Source organism: Hyla sarda, chromosome 7, assembly GCF_029499605.1.
Source record: "Hyla sarda isolate aHylSar1 chromosome 7, aHylSar1.hap1, whole genome shotgun sequence".
Classification (NCBI taxonomy): Eukaryota; Metazoa; Chordata; class Amphibia; order Anura; family Hylidae; genus Hyla; species Hyla sarda.
Window position 1 is genome coordinate 220745803 of NC_079195.1, and position 24110 is coordinate 220769912.

Sequence of the window (24110 nt, forward strand, 5' to 3'; positions counted from 1 at the left end):
CACTCTGGAATCTTAGCTGAAAGATTATACCTCTGATCTTTCTGAATGTTCTTCTTTTTCTTTCCTTTTTGGGACTTCTAGGGAATAACTACGCATGTTTCCTGGTTCAGACATTTGGGTCTTTTGGAATTCCTTGTGTTCCCGGTTTGGAACCTGAAAGTTAAGGACAACGATTAGAAGTTTGTGCACCAAAGTTAAGGGTGGTTTCACACCACGTTTTGTACTTACGGTTCCCATATACGGCTGGGAGGAGGGGGGGCGGGGCTTTATCGCGGCGCCCGCACTCAGCCGTATAGGGGAACCGTACGGCTGAGTGCGGGCGCCGCGATTAAGAGCCACCCCCCCTCCTCCCATCCGTATACGGGAACCGTAAGTACAAAACGTGGTGTGAAGTCACCCTAAGATTTTAGAAATAGTTTCCTTGTGCACCAAATAATTTAATAAAATAGGGGCAACAATCATATTTTCATACTTGTACTGTATATGGTAAAATAAATCATATTTTGTAATTAAAACAAATATAAAAAGGGATGCAAAGCAGATTCTAAATATGATTCAATCTGGGGCCCTGAATAGACTCTCTCTGCCTTCCCTCACACCATATATTCCATTTATCCTTTGGAGCTTTTGTTCTCCTAGCTGACCTCCATAGGATAAGTAAAGTCGATGACCCTCAATGTCTGCGTTGAGTGCCTGTTTCCATGTAATTCGCCTCTAGCATGGAGGTACCTTACGCTTCCCTATGTCACATTATTCATATTATCTTTGTACTTTGTGACATTATCTGTGTCATTGAACCTATTCTGCACAAAACAACAAAGAAGAGGGGGCTCAGCCTGCAAGATAAACTAAGCCAGGGGTGTAATCATGTGCCAGGGGTGTAATCATGAGCACAGTATACATCAAAGGCAAAGCACTGAAGTGATGCACACCCAAAAAGTGAATAATGTATGGGAAAATCTTTATTGATGAGAGAATAACAAAAAGACACAAGAATAAAAACACTAAAAAGGCTCTACCGGGCCACACTACAACCAAAGGGGACCTGAATAAACGTGGTCAATCTCATTTGATGATGTAATACATACAATTACATTCCTAATCTCTGACCCTCCACTAAATAACAATATAGGTCACTGTGGAGCAATGTGCAAAACAAGCAATATGGTAAACTCTAACAGCATACTACTGCACTGCCTGAAGAAATCAGAGAAGAAAGTGCGATATGAACACATGTCCAGCAAATACCCATTGTACACTCAATATCTCTCTTGTCTCCGGTGGGGGGTAAAATTGGGTTTGTTCTGTATCTGCTCAAAGTGTACCTTAAAACTTTTCATATGTTGTGAATACGGGGTGGATAAGAGGCTGTGGTGCCACTTATGATGGGGGTGTAAGATAATGTTCGTGATGCCAGGGCACCGTTAACCAACACGGTCCGAGGATGAGATAGTTTCTCCTGGGCCAGGTGTGGGGTAATGAATACAATTATGCAAAGTTACGGATAACTATCTTCACTGTCACTGAAATGACTGAATCCTTGACAATACAAACTTTAGTGCAGGGGGATGTGCAGCGTGTGAACCAGGGAGCCTGTCACCTTGCTGGGAGTTGTAGTAGCTGCAGCTTTCAGATTGTTAGAAGCCAGCACGGTTATGAGAGATTTAATTTGACTGACTGACTATGTGATTTTCCCCAAGAGCTTTGCTTACCGCCAGGCTTTGACATTCACCTGTGCGCCGGGTTCTTCCAGAGATTGGCGTGGCTGTAGTATTGAGATTTTCTTCTGCCTAGGCTTTGCTCGCGGTATCTCAGACCCTTAACACTGACTGTACTTCAGCTCACACTGAGCTCTGCTCTCTGCCTCGCCAAACTCCTAACAAACTGACTAGAACTGAACAGCTCCTCCCCCCTACACTACATAAGGGATAGGTTTGGGGGTCTCCCATTGAGGCACCTGGTCCCCCATTGGGTCACCTGGTCAGTCTGCCACAGTCCATTAAAGGTACAATGCATACATTTGTACATTTCATAACACAAAAATATAATCACAATATAACAGGTTGGACAATGGAGCAATGGGCCCAACATAGAGACAGCAGGGATCCCTGAGGCAATCTTTAGCCCACAGGATAGCCTTTGGTGCTGGGACACCACAGATATGTAGTAAAGACACATGAAAAGTTTTTATTAGTCCGGGTCTGAGTGATCACGAGAATGAGCCTGGAGAAGTGTGCTCTTAGCCCGTTCTGACCCGGAAGTTATCATTATGGGAGAATTGAATCTTCCTGATGTGAACTGGAAAACCAAAATAGCTAGTTCTGCCAGGAGTACAGATAAATTCCCTACTGGGATTATCTCTACAACAAGTAATTGAGGAGCCAACACGGAAGGAGGACATTTTAGATTTATTATTCACAAATGGGGATTCGGTATCTGACATAACTGTAGGTGAAAGCTTGGGATCTGATCACCAGTCAGTGTGGGATCTAGTGATCACCTGTCAGTGTGGGATCTAGTGATCACCAGTAAGTGTGGGATCTAGTGATCACCAGTCAGTGTGGGATTTAGTGATCACCAGTCAGTGCAGGATCTAGTGATCACCAGTCAGTGTGGGATTTAGTGATCACCAGTCAGTGCAGGATCTAGTGATTACCATTCACGGCCGGATCTAGTGATCACCAGTCAGTGCAGGATCTAGTGAAACATAGAAACATAGAATGTGTCGGCAGATGAGAACCATTTGGCCCATCTAGTCTGCCCAATAATCTGAATCCTATCAATAGTCCCTGGCCCTATCTTATATGAAGGATAGCCTTATGCTTATCCCATGCATGTTTAAACTCCTTCACTGTATTTGCAGCGACCACTTCTGCAGGAAGGCTATTCCATGCATCCACTACTCTCTCAGTAAAGTAATACTTCCTGATATTACTGCAGAAACCTTCCCCCTCTAATTTAAAACTATGTCCTCTTGTGGTAGTTTTTCTTCTTTTAAATATGCTCTCCTCCTTTACCATGTTGATTCCCTTTATGTATTTAAAAGTCTCCATCATATCCCCTCTGTCTCTTCTTTCTTCTATACATGTTAAGGTCCTTTAACCTTTCCTGGTACGTTTTATCCTGCAATCCATGTACTAGTTTAGTATCTTCTTTGAACTCTCTTTAGAGTATGTATATCCTTCTGGAGATACGGTCTCCAGTACTGCGCACAATACTCCAAGTAAGATCTCACCAGTGTTCTGTACAGCGGCATGAGCACTTCTCTCTTTCTACTGCTTATACCTCTCCCTATACATCCATGAGCACTTCTCTCTTTCTACTGCTTATACCTCTCCCTATACATCCATGAGCACTTCTCTCTTTCTACTGCTTATACCTCTCCCTATACATCCATGAGCACTTCTCTCTTTCTACTGCTTATACCTCTCCCTATACATCCAAGCATTCTGCTAGCATTTCCTGCTGCTCTATTACATTGTCTTCCTACCTTTAAGTCTTCTGAAATAATGACCCCTAAATCCCTTTCCTCAGATACTGAGGTCAGGGCTGTGTCAAATAATCTATATTCTGCCTGAGGGTTTTTACGCCCCAGGTGCATTATCTTGCACTTATCCACATTAAATTTCAGTTGCCAGAGTTCTGACCATTCTTCTAGTTTCCCTAAATCGTTTTCCATTTGGGGTATCCCTCCAGGAACATCAACCCTGTTACATATCTGTGTCATCAGCAAAAAGACCAATACCGAACCATCGAGACCTTCTGTAATATCACTAATGAAGATATTAAACAATATTGGTCCCAGTACAGATCTCTGAGGTCCACACAAAAACAACTTTTCTAAAATGAGATTAGTGGTAAATGAGTTCCTATCAAACTGGAACAGTTTCAAGGGAGTCCTTGGGAAATGGGACTACTTAAGTTGCATTATAGATAATTGTGTTAGGCTTGTCAGTAAAAGCAAAAAAAGGAAGAGACCACTGTGGTACTCTGCAGAAGTGGCCAAAATCATAAAAATCCAAACGGTAGCATTCAGTAATTATAAAAAAAAAACAGAGCAATGAAGATAAGGAAATCTACAAGTTTAGGCAGAAAGAGGCCAAGCAAGTTATAAGAGCTTCTAAAGCACAGGCAGAACAGAAACTAGCTCAGTCAGTGAAGAAAGGAGATAAGACATTCTTCAGATATATTTGGATTTGGGTAAACTAGCGGAATGGTCAGAACTAAAGCGAAATGGACAGAAACTAAAGTTTAATGTGGATAAGTGCAAGATAAGGAACCTGGGGTGTAAATACCCTTGGGAAGAGTATAGACTATGTGATACAGTCCTGACCTCAGTATCTGAGGAAAGGGATTTAGGGGTCATTATTTCAGAAGACTTAAAGGTAGGCAGACAATGTAATAGAGCAGCAGGAAACGCTAGCAGAATGCTTGGATGTATAAGGAGAGGTATTTGCAGTAGAAAGAGAGAAGTGCTCATGGGTGTATAGGGAGAGGTATTAGTAGTAGGAAGAGGGAAGTGCTCATAGGTGCATAAGGAGAGGTATTAGCAGTAGAAAGAGGAAAGTGCTCATGGGTGTATAGGGAGAGGTAATAGTAGTAGAAAGAGGGAAGTGCTCATAGGTGCATAAGGAGAGGTATTATCAGTAGAAAGAGGAAAGTGCTCATGGGTGTATAGGGAGAGGTATTAGTGGTAAAGAGGGAAGTGCTCATGGGTGTATAGGGAGAGGTATTAGTAGTAAAGAGGGAAGTGCTCATGCCGCTGTACAGAACACTGGTGAGACCTCACTTGGAGTATTGTGCGCAGTACTGGAGATCGTATCTCCAGAAGAATATAGATATTTTGGAAAGAGTTCAGAGAAGATACTAAACTAGTACATGGGTTGAAAGATTAAAGTTATCAGGAAAGGTTAAAGGATCTTAACATGTATAGAAGGAAGACGAGACAGAGGGATATGATAGAAACTTTCAAATATATGAAGGGAATCAACACGATAAAGGAAGAGAGAAGATTTAAATGAAGAAAAACCACCACAAGAGGGCATCGTTTTAAATTACTGGGGGAAAGGTTTAAACATAATATGAGGAAATATTACTCTTCTGAGAGAGTAGTGGATACATTGACCATTCATGTGATTGACCACAATGGTCAGGCCCTGTGACTGGATCCATATGCATAAGGCCAGCAAGTGCCCACGTGTACAATACAGAAAACACTTATCAATCACCTCGGACTTCATCTCTTTTGTCGACATCGGCCACTTATGTTCGTATTTTTCCTTGAGATTCTGCTCTGCAGTTGGTGTTGGGATGGAATTTTCCAAAGAAGAGCTGTGACTTCCTTTACCGACCATGTTCTGCACTGACTTCACCATATTTTTTAGGTCTTCTGGATACGGCGTTGGGTACCTCTTGAGATTGATTTCAACCTGGATTTGAAAATAAAGGATAGCAGTAAAATTATGTTTACATTTTTTTTGGGGGGGGGGGGGTTGTCACCTATCAAACTGTAACGCAATCCCTACCGCTGCAAACAATATATCCCTGCAGCGTTGTTTATCAGTATCTTGTTTGTGTGAATGAAGAACCTCAAAACCAGAGGGAATCAATGTGAATTCAGGTCAGCTTTGCTTCTGAGAACACAAATTCTTGCTGAAGCCGGAGTTATTACCAGACCCCATCGAAACCCCATACAGTGACCCCCCCGACCTACGATGGCCCCAACATACGATCATTTCAACATGCGATGGCCTCTCAGAGGCAGCATCAACATACGATGCTTTTGTATGTCGGGGCCATCGCATAAACGGCTATCCGGCAGCGCAGACTGCATCAGCTGACACCGGATAGCCGTTTACGGTGCCCCGTGAGCTCCGGTGATATCTCCTACCTGTCCTCGGGGCTCCGGCGTGTCCTCTTCGGGATCCCCTGCATCGTCGGCGCCCTCCATCATCGTCATCACGTCGCTGCGTACGCCGTCCCGTCATCCAATAGGAGCGGCGTGCGTAGTGACGGGATGGCGGTGACGGAGAGCGCGGATGCCGGGGAAGAAGAGGCCTTGCCGGAGCGTCGGGGACACCTCAGAGACGCGGTGACAGCGATGGAAGGCGACATCCCGGGCAGCGGTGATGAGCAGTGACGGTCCGGAGCGGCGGGGACAGGTGAGTACAACTTCCTCTAACAGTGGTCTACAACCTGCGGACCTCCAGATGTTGCAAAACTACAACACCCAGCATGCCCGGACAGCCGTTGGCTGTCCGGGCATGCTGGATGTTGTAGTTTTGCAACATCTGGAGGTCCGCAGGTTGTAGACCACTGTCCTATACTTTACATTGCACGGATCCCTCAACATGCGATGGTTTCAAAAAACGATGGTCCATTTGGAACGGATTACCATCGTATGTTGAGGGACCACTGTACGTCCTGATGCTTAGAACTTTCCAGAGCAATAAAAAGCCGATCTGCTTTGCTGATGACAACAACCAATACAACTAGAGATGAGCGAACTTACAGTAAATTCGATTCGTCACGAACTTCTCGGCTCGGCAGTTGATGACTTTTCCTGCATAAATTAGTTCAGCCTTCAGGTGCTCCTGTGAGCTGGAAAAGGTGGATACAGTCCTAGGAAAGAGTCTCCTAGGACTGTATCCACCTTTTCCAGCCCACGGGAGCACCTGAAAGCTGAACTAATTTATGCAGGATAAGTAATCAACTGCCGAGCCGAGAAGTTCGTGACGAATCGAATTTACTGTAAGTTCGCTCATCTCTAAATGCAACCATTGCAAGGTGCAGAAAACAGGATCTACGAGCAGCAGGTGCCCAAGACCATTAGGAAAAATAAAATATGATGAAGCAGAGCAGATAATGTAGGGTCTGCTGCATCGGTCATACTTTCGCTTACATTTTTGTCTAAATCTGAGTTTTATTGTTGGTATTTCATAAATGTCAAACCTGAAGAATTTCATGCAGAAGGACTTCACATATTGAAAGGGAATATTAAAATTCAAATATTACAAAACAAAGAAATGTCCAGTGTAAACAAGACCTACCCACCCCCCATACCTGTTATTTGCCCCAGTTTTTAATGGTAGTGCAAAACAACTGCTTTCAATGAAGTGTTAAAAAGCTACTCCGATGGAAAACTTTTTTTTTTTAATCAACTGGTGCCAGAAAGTTAAACAGGTTAGTTAATTACTTCTATTAAAAAATCTTAATCCTTCCAGTACTTATTAGCTGCTGAATACTACAGCGGAAATTATTTTCTTTTTGGAACACAGAGCTCTCTGCTGAATCACGAGCACAGTGCTCTCTGCTGACATCTCTGTCCATTTTAGGAACTGTCCAGAGCAGGAGAAAATCCCCATAGCAAACATATGCTGCTCTGGACAGTTCCTAAAATGGACAGAGATGTCAGCAGAGAGCACTGTAGTCATGATGTCAGCAGAGAGCACTGTATTCCAAAAAGAAAAGAATTTCCTCTGTAGTATTCAGCAGCTAATAAGTCCTTGAAGGATTAAGATTTTTTAATAGAAGTCATTTACAAATCTGTTTCACTTTCTGGCACCAGTTGATAAAAAAAAAAAAAAAAGTTTTCCACTGGAGTACCCCTTTAACTTGTCGGATGGTTGCAGAGATATCACAATATAACATAATCTCCATACCGTGAGTTATGGAGGCCTTCAAAGGAAACACCTCTCCGACGGAATCCTATACTAAGGAAATATGCAGCTCCTTTCCTTGTCTACCTCCAAAAAATGTGTGAATTCCATCCAAGTCAGAGGGAAGAAGCGTTACAAGAGCCCCTCTGGTGTCTTGTGTAGGCCTCTATCCAAGACCAGGGCTTAGTGGTTAACACATCATGTCTCGACTAGACCTGCCTCCTACTATGGGACACTGCAGTTCACATTCATGGGCACAATTACAGACACTGGCCCGGCCTATATTACGTTTCTTTCCTACAAGAAGTTGTATGAAGCAAAGAAAGTAACTGCCCCCCCCCCCAATCCGTATTCTCCCCATATCCTATGGAGAGGTGCTGCACATTATCGATCTTTTCAGCCCTGTCAGGTGCGTCCTCAGCGATGACACTTACTTAGGATTCAGAAGTATGGCAGCTGCAATTTTTACATCTCTATATTAATTTTCATTCAGCTTGAAGGGCTCAATAATAAGTCTCGACATTCTGAAATGAATTATATATTTAAGAAAAAAAGAAACAGGAGAGAAGTATGTGGCAGAGTCGTGTTGCCTGGAATACACTTGAGAAATTAAGACGTCTTAAGGTCTACGTGACATAGCATATTGATGACTAAATGAGCTTTTTTCTAGGCTTTCCGTAAAAAATAAAATAAAAAAAAAGTTTAATACAGTCTTTGAAAAAAAAAAAAAAAGTTGTAATAAATGTTTGGTGAAAGTTTTGAACCAGAATCTTGTCATAGTAATGCATTTCCGAGCGGATTCTGCTTAAAGGGGTACTCCGGTGGAAAACTTTTATTTTTTAAATCAACAGGTGCCAGAAAGTTAAACAGATTTGTAAATTACTTCTATTAAAAAATCTGAATCCTTCCAGTACTTAGTTGCTGAATACTACAAAAGAAATTCTTTTCTTTTTGGAACACAGAGCTCTCTGCTGAATCACAAGCACAGTGCTCTCTGCTGAATCACAAGCACAGTGCTCTCTGCTGACATCTCTGTCCAGAGTAGGAGAAAATCCCCATAGACAACATATGCTGCTCTGGAGAGTTCCTAAAATGGACAGAGATGTCAGCAGAGAGCACTGTGCTCATGAGGTCAGCAGAGAGTCCTGTGTTCCAAAAAGAAAAGAATTTCCTCTAAAGTATTCAGCAGCTAATAAGTACTGGAAGGATTAAGATTTTTTAATAGAAGTCACTTACAAATCTGTTTAACTTTATGGCACCAGTTGATTTAAAAAAAAAAAAAAAAAAAAAGTTTTCCACCGGAGTACCCCTTTGCTAGACATCTTATCCCCCATACATAGTATAGGGGGATAAGATGTCTGATCGCGGGGGTCCTGCCGCTGGGACCCCCTGCGATCTCAGTGCAGACAGCTGGCATTCTGAACATAATGTTCAGAACGCTGGGTTTGGGAGGCCGTGGTCGTGATGTCACACCACGCCCCTCCTGACATCACGCCACACCCCCTTCATTCATGTCTATGGGAGGGGGAGTGACATTTGTAGAAAACGAGTATGTATCTCACTCAAATCATATATATTGACTGCGAATGCTGCATGACCGTTGTCTGTAGAGACACTAAATAAAACATGGCTGTCTAATAGGCCAAAGCCTCTTCATACCTACATTTAAAGGGGTACTCCACCGATCAGCGTTTCGAACAAAGTGTTCCGAACGCTGGAGCCGGGAGCTTGTAATGTCAAAACCCCGCCCCCTCATGACATCATTCCCTGCTCCCTCAATACAAGTCTGTAGGAGGGGGCATGACGGCTGTCACGCCCCCCCTCCCACAGACTTGCATTGAGGGGGCGGGGAATGACATCATGAGGGGGCGGGGCTATGACGTCACAAGCTCCCGTCTCAAGCGTTCGAAACAGTTTGTTCGAAACGCTGATCGGTGGAGTACCCCTTTAAGGATAAGTGAAACAATACAATAACAATATTCCTGGTACCACTTGCAATCCAACTGGATGGAGATTGTGGAGTCTATGTCGTGCACTTTGTTTTTAACCATTCTAAAAATAAATAATAGCGCCTGCAACAGTAAAGCCACACATGGTCAATGCTTTTGAATGTACGAACAATACTACCTATAGAAAGCAAATACGAGGCGCCATACAGTTCTTAAATAATACTGCTGTAAAGTATACAATGCCAAAATAACAGTGCCATACATCATCCATGTTATAGCAACAACACTAAAATAATAGTACCATAAAGAGCTGAAATAATACAAACATACTATGTATAAATAATGCTACTATAAAATACACATGGTATTTAAATAATACAACGATAATACTTCCGTAAAATACTACCATACATGTATAAATAATACAATACCCAAATAATGCTGACATACCATACAGAGAAGAAATAACACTGTCACAGACGTCACGCCCCCTCCCATAGACTTGCATTGAGGGGGCAGGGTGTGACGTCATGAGGGGGCGGGGCTATGACATCATGAGCTCCCGTTGCCGGTGTGAGGTGAAAAATTCAAACCCGTGAAAAATTCGGACCGCCCCCTTCCGTAGATTGCCGAAGCTAGAAGGGGGAGGAGCAAGTGTGCCGAAGCTAAAGCGGGGAGGAGCCGAGGGCAGAGCGGGGAGGAGCGAGGGCAGAGCCATGGGTTTGATTTTTTCACGCAGAGACATGGGTCACCGCACGTCTGCTTTCGGCTGTCCGGGCATGCTGGGAGTTGTAGTTTTGCAACAGCTGGAGGCACACTGGTTGGGAAACACTGGTATACAGAGCGGGGGAGAGAGAAGCTTTTCCCCGTGATAAAATCAAACCTTGGGTCCAGTGTATACAGAGCGGGGGAGGGAGGAGCTGTGTACGTCGTCTGGCGCTCTCCATTGTCCGTGAGGGGGCGTGGCTTGAATATCTGCAGACGTGCGGTGACCCATGTCTCTGCGTGAAAAAATCAAACCCATGGCTCTGCCCTCGCTCCTCCCCGCTCTGCCCTCGGCTCCTCCCCGCTGTAGCTTCGGCACACTTGCTCCTCCCCCTTCTAGCTTCGGCAATCTTCGGAAGGGGGCGGTCCGAATTTTTCACGGGTTTGAATTTTTCACCTCACACAGTTTGTCCCAAACGCTGAGCGGCGGAGTACCCCTTTAATTGATTGCTCAGACTCATCAGTTGAGGTCAGTTGACATTTTGTGCAGTTTTGATGCAATTTTTTTTTTTTTTTATAACCTTGAACTCACCTTGACTTTTCCCGGGGCCTCCTCTTCCTCTTTTTTGTCTTCAAACTCAAACGCCACGGTCATCCTCTGCTGCCGCTGCTCCTCCCACAGCGTGGGGTTAAAACTGTCGCTGTCAGACTGGAAATCTGCATCAGAAGCAAACATGGACTCTGTCACATGACGGGAAAGTATTGAGGTTGTCAAAAACAGATTGCTGTCTCCCAACCTTTGGCGGCCCAATTATGTATACCAGGGGTCTTCAACCTGCGGACCTCCAGATGTTTCAAAACTACAACTCCCAGCATGCCCGGACAGCCGAAGGCTGTCCGGGCATGCTGGGAGTTGTAGTTTTGCAACATCTGGAGGTCCGCAGGTTGAAGACCACTGATGTATACATTCCCACCATATGTTCACATCATTAGACTCAGTCACTGATAACTATTAGTCACCGACATATGGATACGGATTATATAACATTATTCTCCTGCGACTAAAAAGCCATCACAAAAAAAATAAAAAAATAAAAATCTCCACAGTGGTACGAATAGTAAATGATAGAAGAGGGGTGGGGGGGACCTGGGGCTGAAGTCCTATTTCAGAATAAAGGGTCAATAAGCTTTAAAGGGGTATTCCAGGCAAAAACTTTTTTTTTATATATGAACTGGCTCCGGAAAGTTAAACAGATTTGTAAATGACTTCTATTAAAAAATCTTAATCCTTCCAATAGTTATTAGCTTCTGAAGTTTTCTGTCTAACTGCTCAATGATGATGTCACGTCCCGGGAGCTGTGCATGATGGGAGAATATCCCCATAGGAACGGCACAGCTCCCGGGATGTGAGTCATCAGAAAGCAGTTAGACAGAAAACAGCAACGCAACTTCAGAAGCTAATAACTATTGGAAGGATTAAGATTTTTTAATAGAAGTAATTTACAAATCCGTTTAACTTTCCGGAGCCAGTTGATATATAGAAAAAAGTTTTTGCCTGGAATACCCCTTTAATTTACATTTCGGAGTAACTCCATTCTACCTATACTTCGTTTTATTCATTTAAGTTTTTACCAGGAAAAAAAACGCCGCCAGATAAAAAAAAAATTCTCCTCCAATATGCAGCTTTTGTGGCTTGCTTTTTTTTTTTTTTTTTTATGTATTTGGTGTTTTATCCTCTGCATTTTTTGCATGACAGGTCATGTGATTCTTTCACAGGACAGCCTCGCACGCACCATAGATTGGGGGTGAGCAATAGATTGCTGATTTAATTTTTAAAGGGGTACTCCAGTGAAAAAAATTTTTTTTTAAATGAACTGGTGCCAGAAAGTTAAACAGATTTGTAAATTACTTCTATTAAAAAAATCTTAATCCTTTCAGTACTTTTTAGCAGCTGTTTGTTACAGAGGAAAAGCTTTATTTTTTGAATGTCTTTTTTGTCTTGTCCACAGTGCTCTCTGCTGACACCTGATGCCCGCATCAGGAACTGTCCAGAGCAGGAGAAAATCCCCATAGCAAACCTTTGCTGCTCTGGACAGTTCCTGACACGGACAGAGGTGTCAGCAGAGAGCACTGTGGACAAGACAAAAAAGAAATTCAAAAAGTAAAGAATTTCCTGTGTAGCAGACAGCTACTAATAAGTACTGGAATGGTAAAGATTTTTTAATAGAAGTAATTTACAAATCTGTATAACTTTCTGGCACCAGTTCATTTAAAAAAAAAAAAGTTTTCCACCAGAGTACCCCTTTAACAAGGCCTCTGAAAAATGAAAGTAGAGCTCTGATTGGTTGCTATGGGCAACTGCACCACCCTTTCTCTGCACAGGTTTGGATAAATCTCCCCAATAGACTTCTATAATTGTGTGTGTGTGTGTGTGTGGGGGGGGGGGGGGAGAGAACGCCACAATTTTGTGAAAAAAAACCCCCTGCAAATACTTGGAGCATGCTACAAATGAAAAAGAACTGACACTAATCCTAAAAATACCACTTAAGGGAACGTTCACACGGGTGGATTTATTTGCGGGTTTTTCCGCTGCGTATTTGAAAGGGGGTGGGCTCTTCTCGGCGGTCCTCTGCAGATTTTCCGCTGCGCAATTTCCACTGTGGAAAATCCGCCCCAAGCCCCATTGAAGTCAGTAGGGTCTGCGGCCGATTTTCCGCAGCGGAAATTACGCAGCGGAAAATCTGCTGTGAACCGCCGAGAAGAGCCCGCCCCCTTTCAAATTCACTGCGGCAAAGCCGCAAATAAATAAAGCTGCAAATAAAAAAAAGCAACAAAATCCATGTGTGTGTGGCATTTCATATTTCCCTAATGACTACCAGATAACATTTGGCTCCAGTGTTTTTGGCAAAAAATTAAAAAACAAAAACACCATGGGGGATATAAACTTAGCTGCTCCATATATGTTTGACTTTTGAATTAATATGGGGTAGCCATAGCAACCAGTCAGATATTGCTTATTTTATTTTGCAGAGGCCTTGTTAAAAATGAAAGAAGGAATCTGATTGGTTGCCATGGGCAACTGGGCAACTTAACCTGGCAGTGGCTGGAGGGCATGGCTTTACATGGAGGACATGTTTAGGGGGGCCGCCCTCCTAACGTGCGACTTTAGGTCCAATGTACGACGGCAAAAACGTCACAGGAAATCTACACCAGCTCGGGTCTTCAAACTGTGGCCCTCCAGATGTTGCAAAACAAACATTTCAAAACAACACTGGCTGTCTGGGCATGCTGGGAGTTGTAGTGTTGCAAGCTAGTCCACAATTTGGAGATGAATGCTATAATAGAAGACCCCCAGTAACCACTGAGGACCTCGCTGGTGTAGACAGTAGCGTTACCTTCATCTCCTCGTGGCTGCTGTGGGAACATGTAGTTGGTTAACACTCTTTGCTTGGTGTCAGGATGGGCCTCCGTCTGGAGAGGAATCAGAGCTTTGGACTGGAAGAAAAATGTACGACGGGTTATTTGCTATTTAGAGTCAACTAAGAGCAAAAGGGACAGATCCCAGAGTGATGCCACATTCAGGGCGCCATGTCAAGTCACATGACCCCAGTGGCCTATCTAGGTATACAGTGATCCCTCAACTTACAATGGCCTCAACATACAATAGTTTCAGTCTTTTCTGGACCATCGTAAGTTGAAACCAGACTCAACATACAATGTTATATACCAACAAAATTTTTTTTTATGTAGCCAACATCTCTTTATTAATCACAATCAATAACAATAGGTAGAAAAAACCCATAAAAAATATCCACCCTTAAAAAGCCTCTTGAGAAAGGGATTGCCCGAAACTTGTGTCGAGGTGGTAGGAGCGTGGGGACGTGTTCAGCATGCTACCGACAGGTACAGTACTTGATCTAATTATTATATGATGGCATGCTGATAGGGACTCTGTACATTTCAATTGTATCTATATATTGGGTTCCCCACATCCTGCCTTTGTGTGTGTGTGGGGGGGGCATTTTTAAGGGTGGGTATTTTTTATGGGTCTTTTCTACCTATTGTTATTGATTGTGATTAATAAAGAGATGTTGGTTACATAAAAAAAAAAAAAAAAAAAAAATTCTGGGCTAATTTTTGTAGGTATATAATTGAGTTTTGGATTAGCCGCTAGGCTTGTAGGTAATATATATATATATATTCAACATACAATGTACAGACAGTCCAGATCTGCGAAACGTGTCAATGGCCGGAAGAACCGACCAATCAGAATAGGCATTCACTGGTAAAACCCCTGTATTACTGAAGTGTATGCACTGAATGGTGTCTGGTAGCGCCCCCTACAGTACAGGGAGGTATTACATGTTCTGTACACTTTACCTGTACCAGGGTTAGCTGCTCCAGGTGAGGGCGACTCCATTACTTTTTTTTACTTACAGGACCCTGAAGAAGCTCCTCTCCTCTACATAGACCAGTGTTTCCCAAGAAGGGTGGCCCCAGCTGTTGCAAAACTACAACTCCCAGCATGCCCGGACAGCCAAAGGCTGTCCGGGCATGCTGGGAGTTGTAGTTTTGCAACAGGTGGAGGCTCCCTGCTTGGGAAACACTGAAATAGACAGTAATTTACAGCTCCCAGCAGATCTTTCCTACTTTTATATGTAAGGATTTGCTTTATCTATATTACTTATCTACTTATTTTTCTTTAATTCTCACTTTTTTCCTATTTTTGGATGACATTTTGGTGCCTTTAGAACCAATTACCAGGTTTCCATAGAGTTCAGGTCTCAACATACAATGGTCGTCCTGGAACCAATTAATATTGTAACTTGAGGGACCACTGTACTGTGTTGACCGCACCCTCATAGGAAAGGTGTTTTTCCCAAAACCCAACTTAAGTTTAGTTATGCCCTTAAATCAAAGGTCCACCAACCCAGACCTCAAGGCCCACCAACAGTCCAGGACTTACATTTTTCCCTGTTCTATTCCAGTGGAGTAACTAGAAAAAAAACCTATGGGTGGGCCTGTTGGTGGGCCTTGGGGACTAGGTTGGGGACCATTAGGGGTTAGGCCTTGAGGATTGGGTTGGAGAATACTAGGGGTAGCGCCTTAAGGACTGGGTTGGGGACCATTAGGCCATGTTTCTCGCGGGCTGAATTCCAAGAGCTGAGGTTCCGCCTGGTGGCCGCCGCCGTGCGTGCTTCGGCGCTAGGGCCGCGGGGCACTGGGCCTTCACCATATTTGGCTATGCAGTGCTTGCGGAATCCGCGCAGAGAATGAACATGTTCTTTCTTTGCACGGAACAATTTCAGCAGCGGAATTGTCCGCCGCGGAAATTCCGCTGTGTGAACGAGTCTTGCGGAGACCCATTCACACTAATGTTAAAGGAGTAGTCCAGTGGTGACTCAGTGGTGAACAACTTATCCCCTATCTTAAGGATAGGGGATAAGTTGCAGATCGCGGGGGCTCCGACTGCTGGGGCCCCCTGCGATCTCCTGTACGGAGCCCCGACAGCCCGCGGGAAGGGGGCGCGTCGACCTCCGCACGAAGCGGCGGCCGACACGCCCCCTCAATACAACTCTATGGCAGAGCCGAAGCGCTGCCTTCGGCAATCTCCGGCTCTGCCATTGAGATGTATTGAGGGGGCGTGTCGGCCGCCCCTTCGTGCGGGGGTCGACACCCGCTATCTGGCCGGAGAGCCGGGGCCCTGAACAGAGAGATCGCAGAGGGCCCCAGCGGTCGGACCCCCCGCGATCTCAAACTTATCCCCTATCCTTAGGATAGGGGATACGTTTTTCACCACTGGACTACCCCTTTAAGTTCACACCGCGAATTCGGCGAGAATTCCGTAGTGTGAACATGGCCTTAGGGGTTGGGCCTTGGGAACTGGGTCGAGGACCATTAGGGTCGGGCCTTGAGGATTGGGCCAGGTCACCGGCGGATCTGCAGCATAAAATACGCTCATGAATTGTATATAAGGAGCTGAAGAACAGATATAATATGGAGGTTTTACCTGATTGTCTGAAAGCCAAAGGGCAGCAAGTTCTTTAAGTTTCGTAAAGCTGAAGGGCAAATTCTTTAACCTAAAAAAAAGAAAAAAACATCAAACTATATTAAAAAGATTTAAAAAAAGAGGGATACTGATGGCCTATTCAATCACCAGAAATGATTACCGTACATAGCGCTACAAATAGTCATCTGATGTAAGGCGGATGTATTTCGGAGGTGTGGGGTAGATTACCTGCAGCCCTCGATCACATGGATTTATATACAGCTATATACAACTCTGCGGTCTGATGTGTATATATATATATTGATAGATATTTATTTTTTATTTATTTTATTTTTATTTGCCGATTTTGGCACCAAATTTTGAATCACAGAAAATTCTGTCAGAAGCATCTTACATAATATTCCATGACTCCTAGGGCCCATACAAGCGATAACTGTATAAATAAAACATGTTCCGGGGTTAAATGCGAGTGAAGGAAAAGATTGTAATGGTCAGGGAATCTTCAGGGACTGAGGACAATGGGGGAGATTTATTAAAACCTGCCTAGAGGAAAAGTTTCCAAGTTGCCCATAGCAACCAATCAGATCGCTTCTTTCACTTTTGAAAAGGCCTCTGAACAATGAAAGCAGCGATCTGATTGGTTGCTATGAGCAACCCAGCAACTTTTCCTTTGGGCAGGTTTTGCTAAATCTCCCCCATTAGGTTGAGATGTCAGGATGAGGGGCGCTCAGATGACCTTGGGTCGCTTTATTTTCCCCCTGAGCGCCATTTAATGACATTATTATTACCGTACCTGTTATCGCTCAGGTTCAGCACTCGCAGTTTCTGCATCTGACCAATTTCCTCGGGGAGAAACTCTAACTTGTTCGACCGGAGAGACATCACTGTGACATTCTTACAATTGCCGATCTAATGTAAAAATATAATAAAAAAAGAAATCATCATTTTTAAGATCTCTGCTGGCTGTGACTGAATGGGAACATTTTTTTGACGCGTCATCTTGACATTTTGCTACGATGTACCCATCTGGAGTTTGGTCTCACAGAGGATCATGTAGATTTGGTGTCAGACGTGGCGATGGCCATAGTAGGTAGAGATGAGCGAACTTACAGTAAATTCGATTCGTCACGAACTTCTCGGCTCGGCAGTTGATGACTTTTCCTGCATAAATTAGTTCAGCTTTCCGGTGCTCCGGTGGGCTGGAAAAGGTGGATACAGTCCTAGGAAAGAGTCTCCTAGGTCTGCAACCACCTTTTCCAGTCCACAGGAGCACCGGAAAGCTGAACTAATTTATGCAGGAAAAGTCATCAACTGCCGAGCCGAGAAGTTTGTGATGAATCGAATTTACTGTAAGTTCGCTCATCTCTAGTAGTAGGCCAAAAACTATGCCAACCATGTGGTGCCAAATGCCCATGTGATCTGGCTGGTCATACATTACCAGCCAAATCATTTAATGCCAACACATCCGAGGCCACTGCAGCCATCACTACATGGGACTGTATCTCTAGAATGGATATAACTATAACAAATAGCCACATTCAGGGGCTGATAACCCATAGGCTAGGATCACACGCCAGAATTTCCGTGCGGAATTCCAATGCGGAGATTCCGCAGCAGCAGAGTCCCATTCATTTCAATGGGATTCTTCTGCACTGTGCAGATAGAATTTCCGCACCGGAAACATCTGGCGCAGAAATTCAAATTCCGGTGTCCGCAGAAAGAATGGATCATTCCTGTCCATTCCTGCTGTGGACTCCGCACGGAATGCATTGCCGTCTATGAGATGGCACATTGCCGAGCGGCCTGCAAAATGTCCGCACAGAGATTTTCTATTCGGTCATGTAAACATAGCCTAACAAAAAAAGCCACATTCAGGGGCTGATAACCCATAAAGAACTAATAGTTTTGACAGCTGAGGGTTTGTTACAACTGGATCCAGTCTAAGGGTAGGGTCACACGTATAGGATCTGCATCGTATGTGGATCCGCCGGTGACCTGACCCATAGTGTGCCTCCGGCTGTTGCCCACCCTGCCCCCTGGCCTGCTCGCAGCAGCAATCCGCCGCTCCGAGCAGCCACACAGGGGCCTGTGAGTTTCCGAGTCCACTCGCAGTGTGGAACAGCCGCGACGTCTGAGTACTCTACGCATGCGCGCGGTGACTCGCAGGCCCCTGTGTGGCTGCTCAGAGAGGTGGATTGCTGCTGCGAGCAGGCCAGGGGGCAGGGCGGGCAACAGCCGGAGGCACACTATGGGTCAGGTCACCGGCGGATCCACATACGATGCAGATCCTATACGATTGCCACTGAGAGCAGGCCAGGGGGCAGGAAAGGCGGGGCATGGGGGTAGCAACAGCTGGATGCACGCTATGAGTCAGGTCACTTGCAGATCCGCAGCGGGAAATACGCTGTGGATCCGTTACGTGTGACCCTACCCTAAGGTTGGGTTTACACTTGCCAGTTTTTTGGAAAGCAGCCACTGCAATTTGTGAGCTGAAACCAGATGCGGATCCAGCTGTTGCAAAACTACAACTCCCAGCATGCCCGGACAGCCGTTGGCTGTCCGGGCATGCTGGGAGTTGTAGTTTTGCAACAGCTGGAGGCACACTATTTGGGAAACACTGCCCCTATCCCCATTGGGTCTCACTATTGAAATTCAAAATTCAACTATCTGTATATTTTTTGGAGGAAAACCCCACAAAAACATGGGGAGAACATACAAACTCCTAGCAGATGATGTACTTGGCGGAACTTGAACCTAAGACTCCAGCGCTGCAAGGGCCACGGCACTAACCACTGAGCTACCGCACTATCTATAGTGTCCTGTTACCTCCCGAGGAAGTTCCGTCAGGAAGTTCTCATCCACGGCCATGGTGCGCAGGCTGTGCAGGTATCCGATGGTGGGCGGCAAACTCTCCAGTTCATTACAACTGCAATCGAACTCTTCTAATAAAGATAAACTGAAAGTTTAGAAGAAGATTAATTCAGCAAATCCTAAAGGCAAAACTCCCGACATAAAAATCACCGAGACATAATGGGCAGATGAGCCACGGACAGAGGACACGTAACTGATTCAACGCAATGGTGAAATTTGTTTATCTTTTTGCCCCCAAATGTCCTTTTTTGGCCCCCAAATAATTTTTTTCCGGCCGCCATCTTAAATTTATTGTAATAGAATTGTAGCCAGTGTATTAATGTATAGTCAGTATAAAGGACCTTTGGAGGACTCCAGTAAATGTCTAAAGGACCTGTGAAATGTCACATGTTATGTTTATGTTATCACATGTTACCCAGAGAGCACCAGCTTAACACATGACCTGCAGCTTGACCAATGGGCCTTGGCTCAGCCCCCCTCTATATAAGGGGGCGGCCATCACAATTCTCTCTCTTCTGCCATCACTCTTGCTGAGGAACAGCGGAGATCAGAGATCTCAGTGCTAGTGTCCAGCACCTGGAAGGCCTTAAACCTACAGTCATTCCAGTAAGTCAAGTCTATGTCTGCTGTCACTATCCACAGTCTAGTCAAGCCTCAAGTCAATTCTATTACAAGTCTAATTGGTCCCAGCAAGCTGCGAGGTCCTTCTATGTTCCTGGCCACCTCTCTGCGATTCTGGCTGTGAAGATAATAACACCTATCTGACCTCAGTAAAGACTCCCTTAAACCATAACTGGTTGTGGACTCTCATTTCACTGCCTAGCCATTTGGGATAGCGAAGATACAGTTCGTGTGGTTCCGGTACCCAAAAACCACTCTGGCGTCACGAACATTAGTCGTTAACAACACCTTGCCCCTGGGGTTAATACCATCTTGCCCTCTCCACCTACACCGCTACACCCCGTGGTCCTGCCATCATCGTGGGTCACCACACTAGGACAGTGTTTTCAAAACAGGTTGCCTCCAGCTGTTGCAAAACTACAACTCCCAGCATGCCAAACACTGTACGGGCATGCTAGGACAGCGTTTTCAAAACAGTGTGCCTCCAGCTGTTGCAAAACTACAACGCCCGGCATGCCGAACACTGTACGGGCATGCTTGGACGGCGTTTTCAAAACAGTGTGCCTCCAGCTGTTGCAAGACTACAACGCCTAGCATGCCGAACACTGTCCGGGCATGCAAGGACAGCGTTTTCAAAACAGTGTGCCTCCAGCTGTTGCAAAACTACAACGCCCGGCATGCCGAACACTGTACGGGCATGCTTGGACGGCGTTTTCAAAACAGTGTGCCTCCAGCTGTTGCAAGACTACAACGCCTAGCATGCCGAACACTGTCCGGGCATGCAAGGACAGCGTTTACAAAACAGTGTGCCTACAGCTGTTGCAAAACTACAACTCCCAGCATGCCCGGACAGCCTTCGGCTGTCCGGGCATGCTGGGAGTTGTAGTTTTGCTAGAGCTAGAGACACACTGTTTGGAAAACCGTGGTGGCCCAGTATGGGAGTTTTTACCCCGTACCCTTGCTGCCATGTCAGGCAGCCTCCCTGCAGTGTCCCCTGCCTCCCGCCCCTGCATCTGTTCTACTGTAATTGTATATTATCCCCTATGTTATGTTTATAAGAATGTTGTATCTTTAAGAAATGTTAACATGTGATCACCAGTTGTCATGTGAGTTGTCATGTGATTGTTACCCAGGAGGTATCAGTGACCAGGTGACCTAGAGGTGACCAATGGGACCCCACCAGAGTCTCCCCCATAAAAGCCCTGGGAGGAGTCTCTTCTCTCTCTTAGTTCCTGAGTCTTTGCTGAGGTGCAGTCGAGCCTAATAGTCTGGAGTCATAGGAGCCTCAAGTCAAGTCAGTCACTGTCATCTATTGTCAAGTCAATATGGCCTGCACTAAATTGTCCAAATCCACTGCAAGTCCCAGCAAGCCCTTAAGGTCTCTGAAGTCACTGGTCACCTCCGTGGGCCCGACTACATTGTATAGACTGTTCCATCTGTCGCTCAGTAAAGCTACCATTGTCTGTAACTTGGCGTCGGAGTCATTACTGCCCCTGTGCCTAGGCCCCTGCACTTGTTTCCCCATTATAAATATGTTTTACCATGTAAAGTGTTATAAAATGTTATGTTGCTTTAAGAGTTATACCATGTGATATGTCATGTGATTGTTACCCAGGAGGTACCAGTGATCAGGTGACCCCAAGAAGGACCTATGGGCCCCCTGCTAGTCTCCCTATATAAGCCCTGGGTGGAGCTTCTCTCTCTTGGCTGAGGTCCAGTGCAGTCGCCTAGTGTGTGTATCCAGAGTGTTGGAGACCTCAAAGTCCAGTCCTGCAGACACCATCAAGTCAAGTAAGATAAAGTCACAGTCATGAGTCAAGTCAAGTCAGTCCCTGCCATCTGTGAAGTCAGCGTGGTCTGCATTCAATTGTGCAGTCCTACTACAAGTCCCAGCAAGCCCTTAAGGTATCTGTGTCACTGGTCACCTCCTTGGGCCCTGGCTGAACTGTATAGACTTTACCATCTGTCTACCCTCAGTAAAGCTACCGTTGTCCGTAACTTGGCATCAGTCTTTATTGCCCCTGTGCCTAGCCCAGGATCCAGCGGTATACCTTCAGGTATACCTTTGCCCTGGCGCCACGAATACAAGGGGTTAATGCCATCTCCCCCTAGGGTAACAACATCTGCCCTCATCACACAGCGGTATACCTTTGGGTGGTATTGAGGATAAACCATGCCCTTGTGTCACAAATACAAGGGGTTAATTGCATCTTCCCCTAGGGTAATTCCATCTGCCCTCATCACATCCCGTTACCACAAAACACTAAGAGACAGCTGGGACAGTTTATTGGATCGATCCATTATTGTAGGTAGTGACTATGCTTTGGTTCAGTCCACAATTAGCTAAGAGCATGACTTGATAAATTTGCACTGAAAAATTAAAGGGAAAGTCCGATATAGGAAAAATGTACCCCCTAAGTGTCTGATCGCGGGTGGTCTGACCACCAGGATTTCACGCAATCACCTGTACGGCGCTCCGTCTCTCCTCGCGCACAGAGTGTGGGTCGGCACGTCCCCTCCATACATCTATGGGAGAGCCGATGATACACGACTATAGCGCTCATGTATCCCCACCCTCTCCGATAGAGATGAATGGAGGGCGTGTGCTGACCCCCGCAAGGAGAGACGGAGCGTCGTACAGGAGCGAGTTGATTTTAAAGGGGCAGTGACCTAACCAAACATAAGCTTATATAAGAGGGCGGGGCTAAAGGGAATGGCGACAGCAGAAGGAGATGAGTGAGCTGGTTTTTGGGGGAGGCAGCGACCTGACCATATATTTAAGTTATTGACTATGTGTCTGCATGGGAAGGAGTGGGAGCCATGATAGCGGGTTCTGATCATACAGAGGGATACAGAAGGGTTACATGGAATAACACAAATTATGTTAAAGTATCACAAGAATTCTGCAATACCAAATAGATGAACATATATTGTGACAATAATAAGTGAGACCATATACACAAATAAAAGAGGAATAATAACAAAGAAAGATCCATACGCTGTGTCTATACAGTGGGGGCCTGTATTACCGCAACGCAAAAGCAACAGAAGTCACATCAAAGCGAAAAAAGAGAATCCGCTGTGACTTTATATGAAATAATAGAAGGCTTCTTGAGAATTTCTATCACGGCATCTGAAAAGACTCAGCCGTCATGTTGTGGTGACACTCCGATCCCTTGTACATAAAATTCACCATCTATTGCTTCAGCTTCTAGAATACAAGTCACTCCGCACGCCTGGAAGAAGCTTTTATTCTACTCTATCCCTAGATCCTCATTTGTGGCCTTTATCTATAGAATGTACTGAAAGAATATCTCCAGAAGAATAGAGGAAATATATTCCTTCTCCACATCATTGTGGATCTGCAGGATCTGTCTATATCATGTCTTATCTATCTATATCATCAAATATCTTATCTATCTTACCTATCTTTCTTCTATCTATCTATCTATCTATCTATATCATAAAATATCTTATCTATCTATCTTCTATCTATATCATAAAATATCTTATCTATCTATCTTCTATCTATATAATAAAATATCTTATCTATCTATCTCACATCTATCTATCTGTCTCATATCTATCTATATCATCAAATATCTTATCTATCTATCTATCTATCTATCTTTCTATCTCATATCTATTTATATATCTATCTATATCTCATATCTATCTATATCTCATATCTATCTATCTATCTATCTCATATCTATCTCATATCTATCTATCTCATATCTATCTATCTCATATCTATCTATCTCATATCTATCTATCTCATATCTATCTCATATCTATGTCATATATATTTATCTATCTATCTATCTATCTATCTCATATCTATCTATCTATCTATCTATCTATCTATCTATCTATCTATCTCATATCTATCTATCTATCTATCTATCTCATATCTATCTCATATCTATCTCATATCTATCTATCTACCTGTGGTGGCCCAGTACAGGAGTTGTGCCCTTGCTGTCCTGTCAGGCAGCCTCCTTACAGTGTCCCCTGGGCCCCCCCTTACACCTGTCCTCTTATGTATATATTGTTTTCCATGTGTTATACTGTATAATGCATATAGAAAGGGTTGTTACTTTAAGAAATGTTAACATGTGATCACCAGTTGTCATATGAGTTGTCATGTGGTTATAACCCAGGCGGTATCAGTGACCATGTGACTTAAGGGTGACCTATGCGACCCCACCAGAGTCTCCCCTATAAAAGCCCTGGGAGGAGTCTCTTTGTTCTCTCTCTTTCTGCTGAGGTCCAGTGCAGTCAAGTCCTAGATTG

At 44.5% G+C, this 24110-nt stretch overlaps 1 protein-coding gene across 7 annotated transcripts in view; it reads right to left on the reverse strand.

Moving 5' to 3' along the window:
* LRRC7 (leucine rich repeat containing 7) overlaps positions 1-24110 on the reverse strand; it is a 262845-nt gene that overhangs the window by 75683 nt on the left and 163052 nt on the right. For all 7 annotated transcript variants that reach the window (XM_056532752.1, XM_056532755.1, XM_056532754.1 and 4 more), the window contains 7 exons: positions 19149-19278; positions 17116-17231; positions 16323-16392; positions 13708-13807; positions 10905-11029; positions 5229-5429; positions 31-153 (listed from right to left, as the gene is read on the reverse strand). In XM_056532752.1, the coding sequence (XP_056388727.1) occupies positions 31-153; positions 5229-5429; positions 10905-11029; positions 13708-13807; positions 16323-16392; positions 17116-17231; positions 19149-19278 (865 nt within the window). The remainder of the gene's footprint in view (positions 1-30; positions 154-5228; positions 5430-10904; positions 11030-13707; positions 13808-16322; positions 16393-17115; positions 17232-19148; positions 19279-24110) is intronic.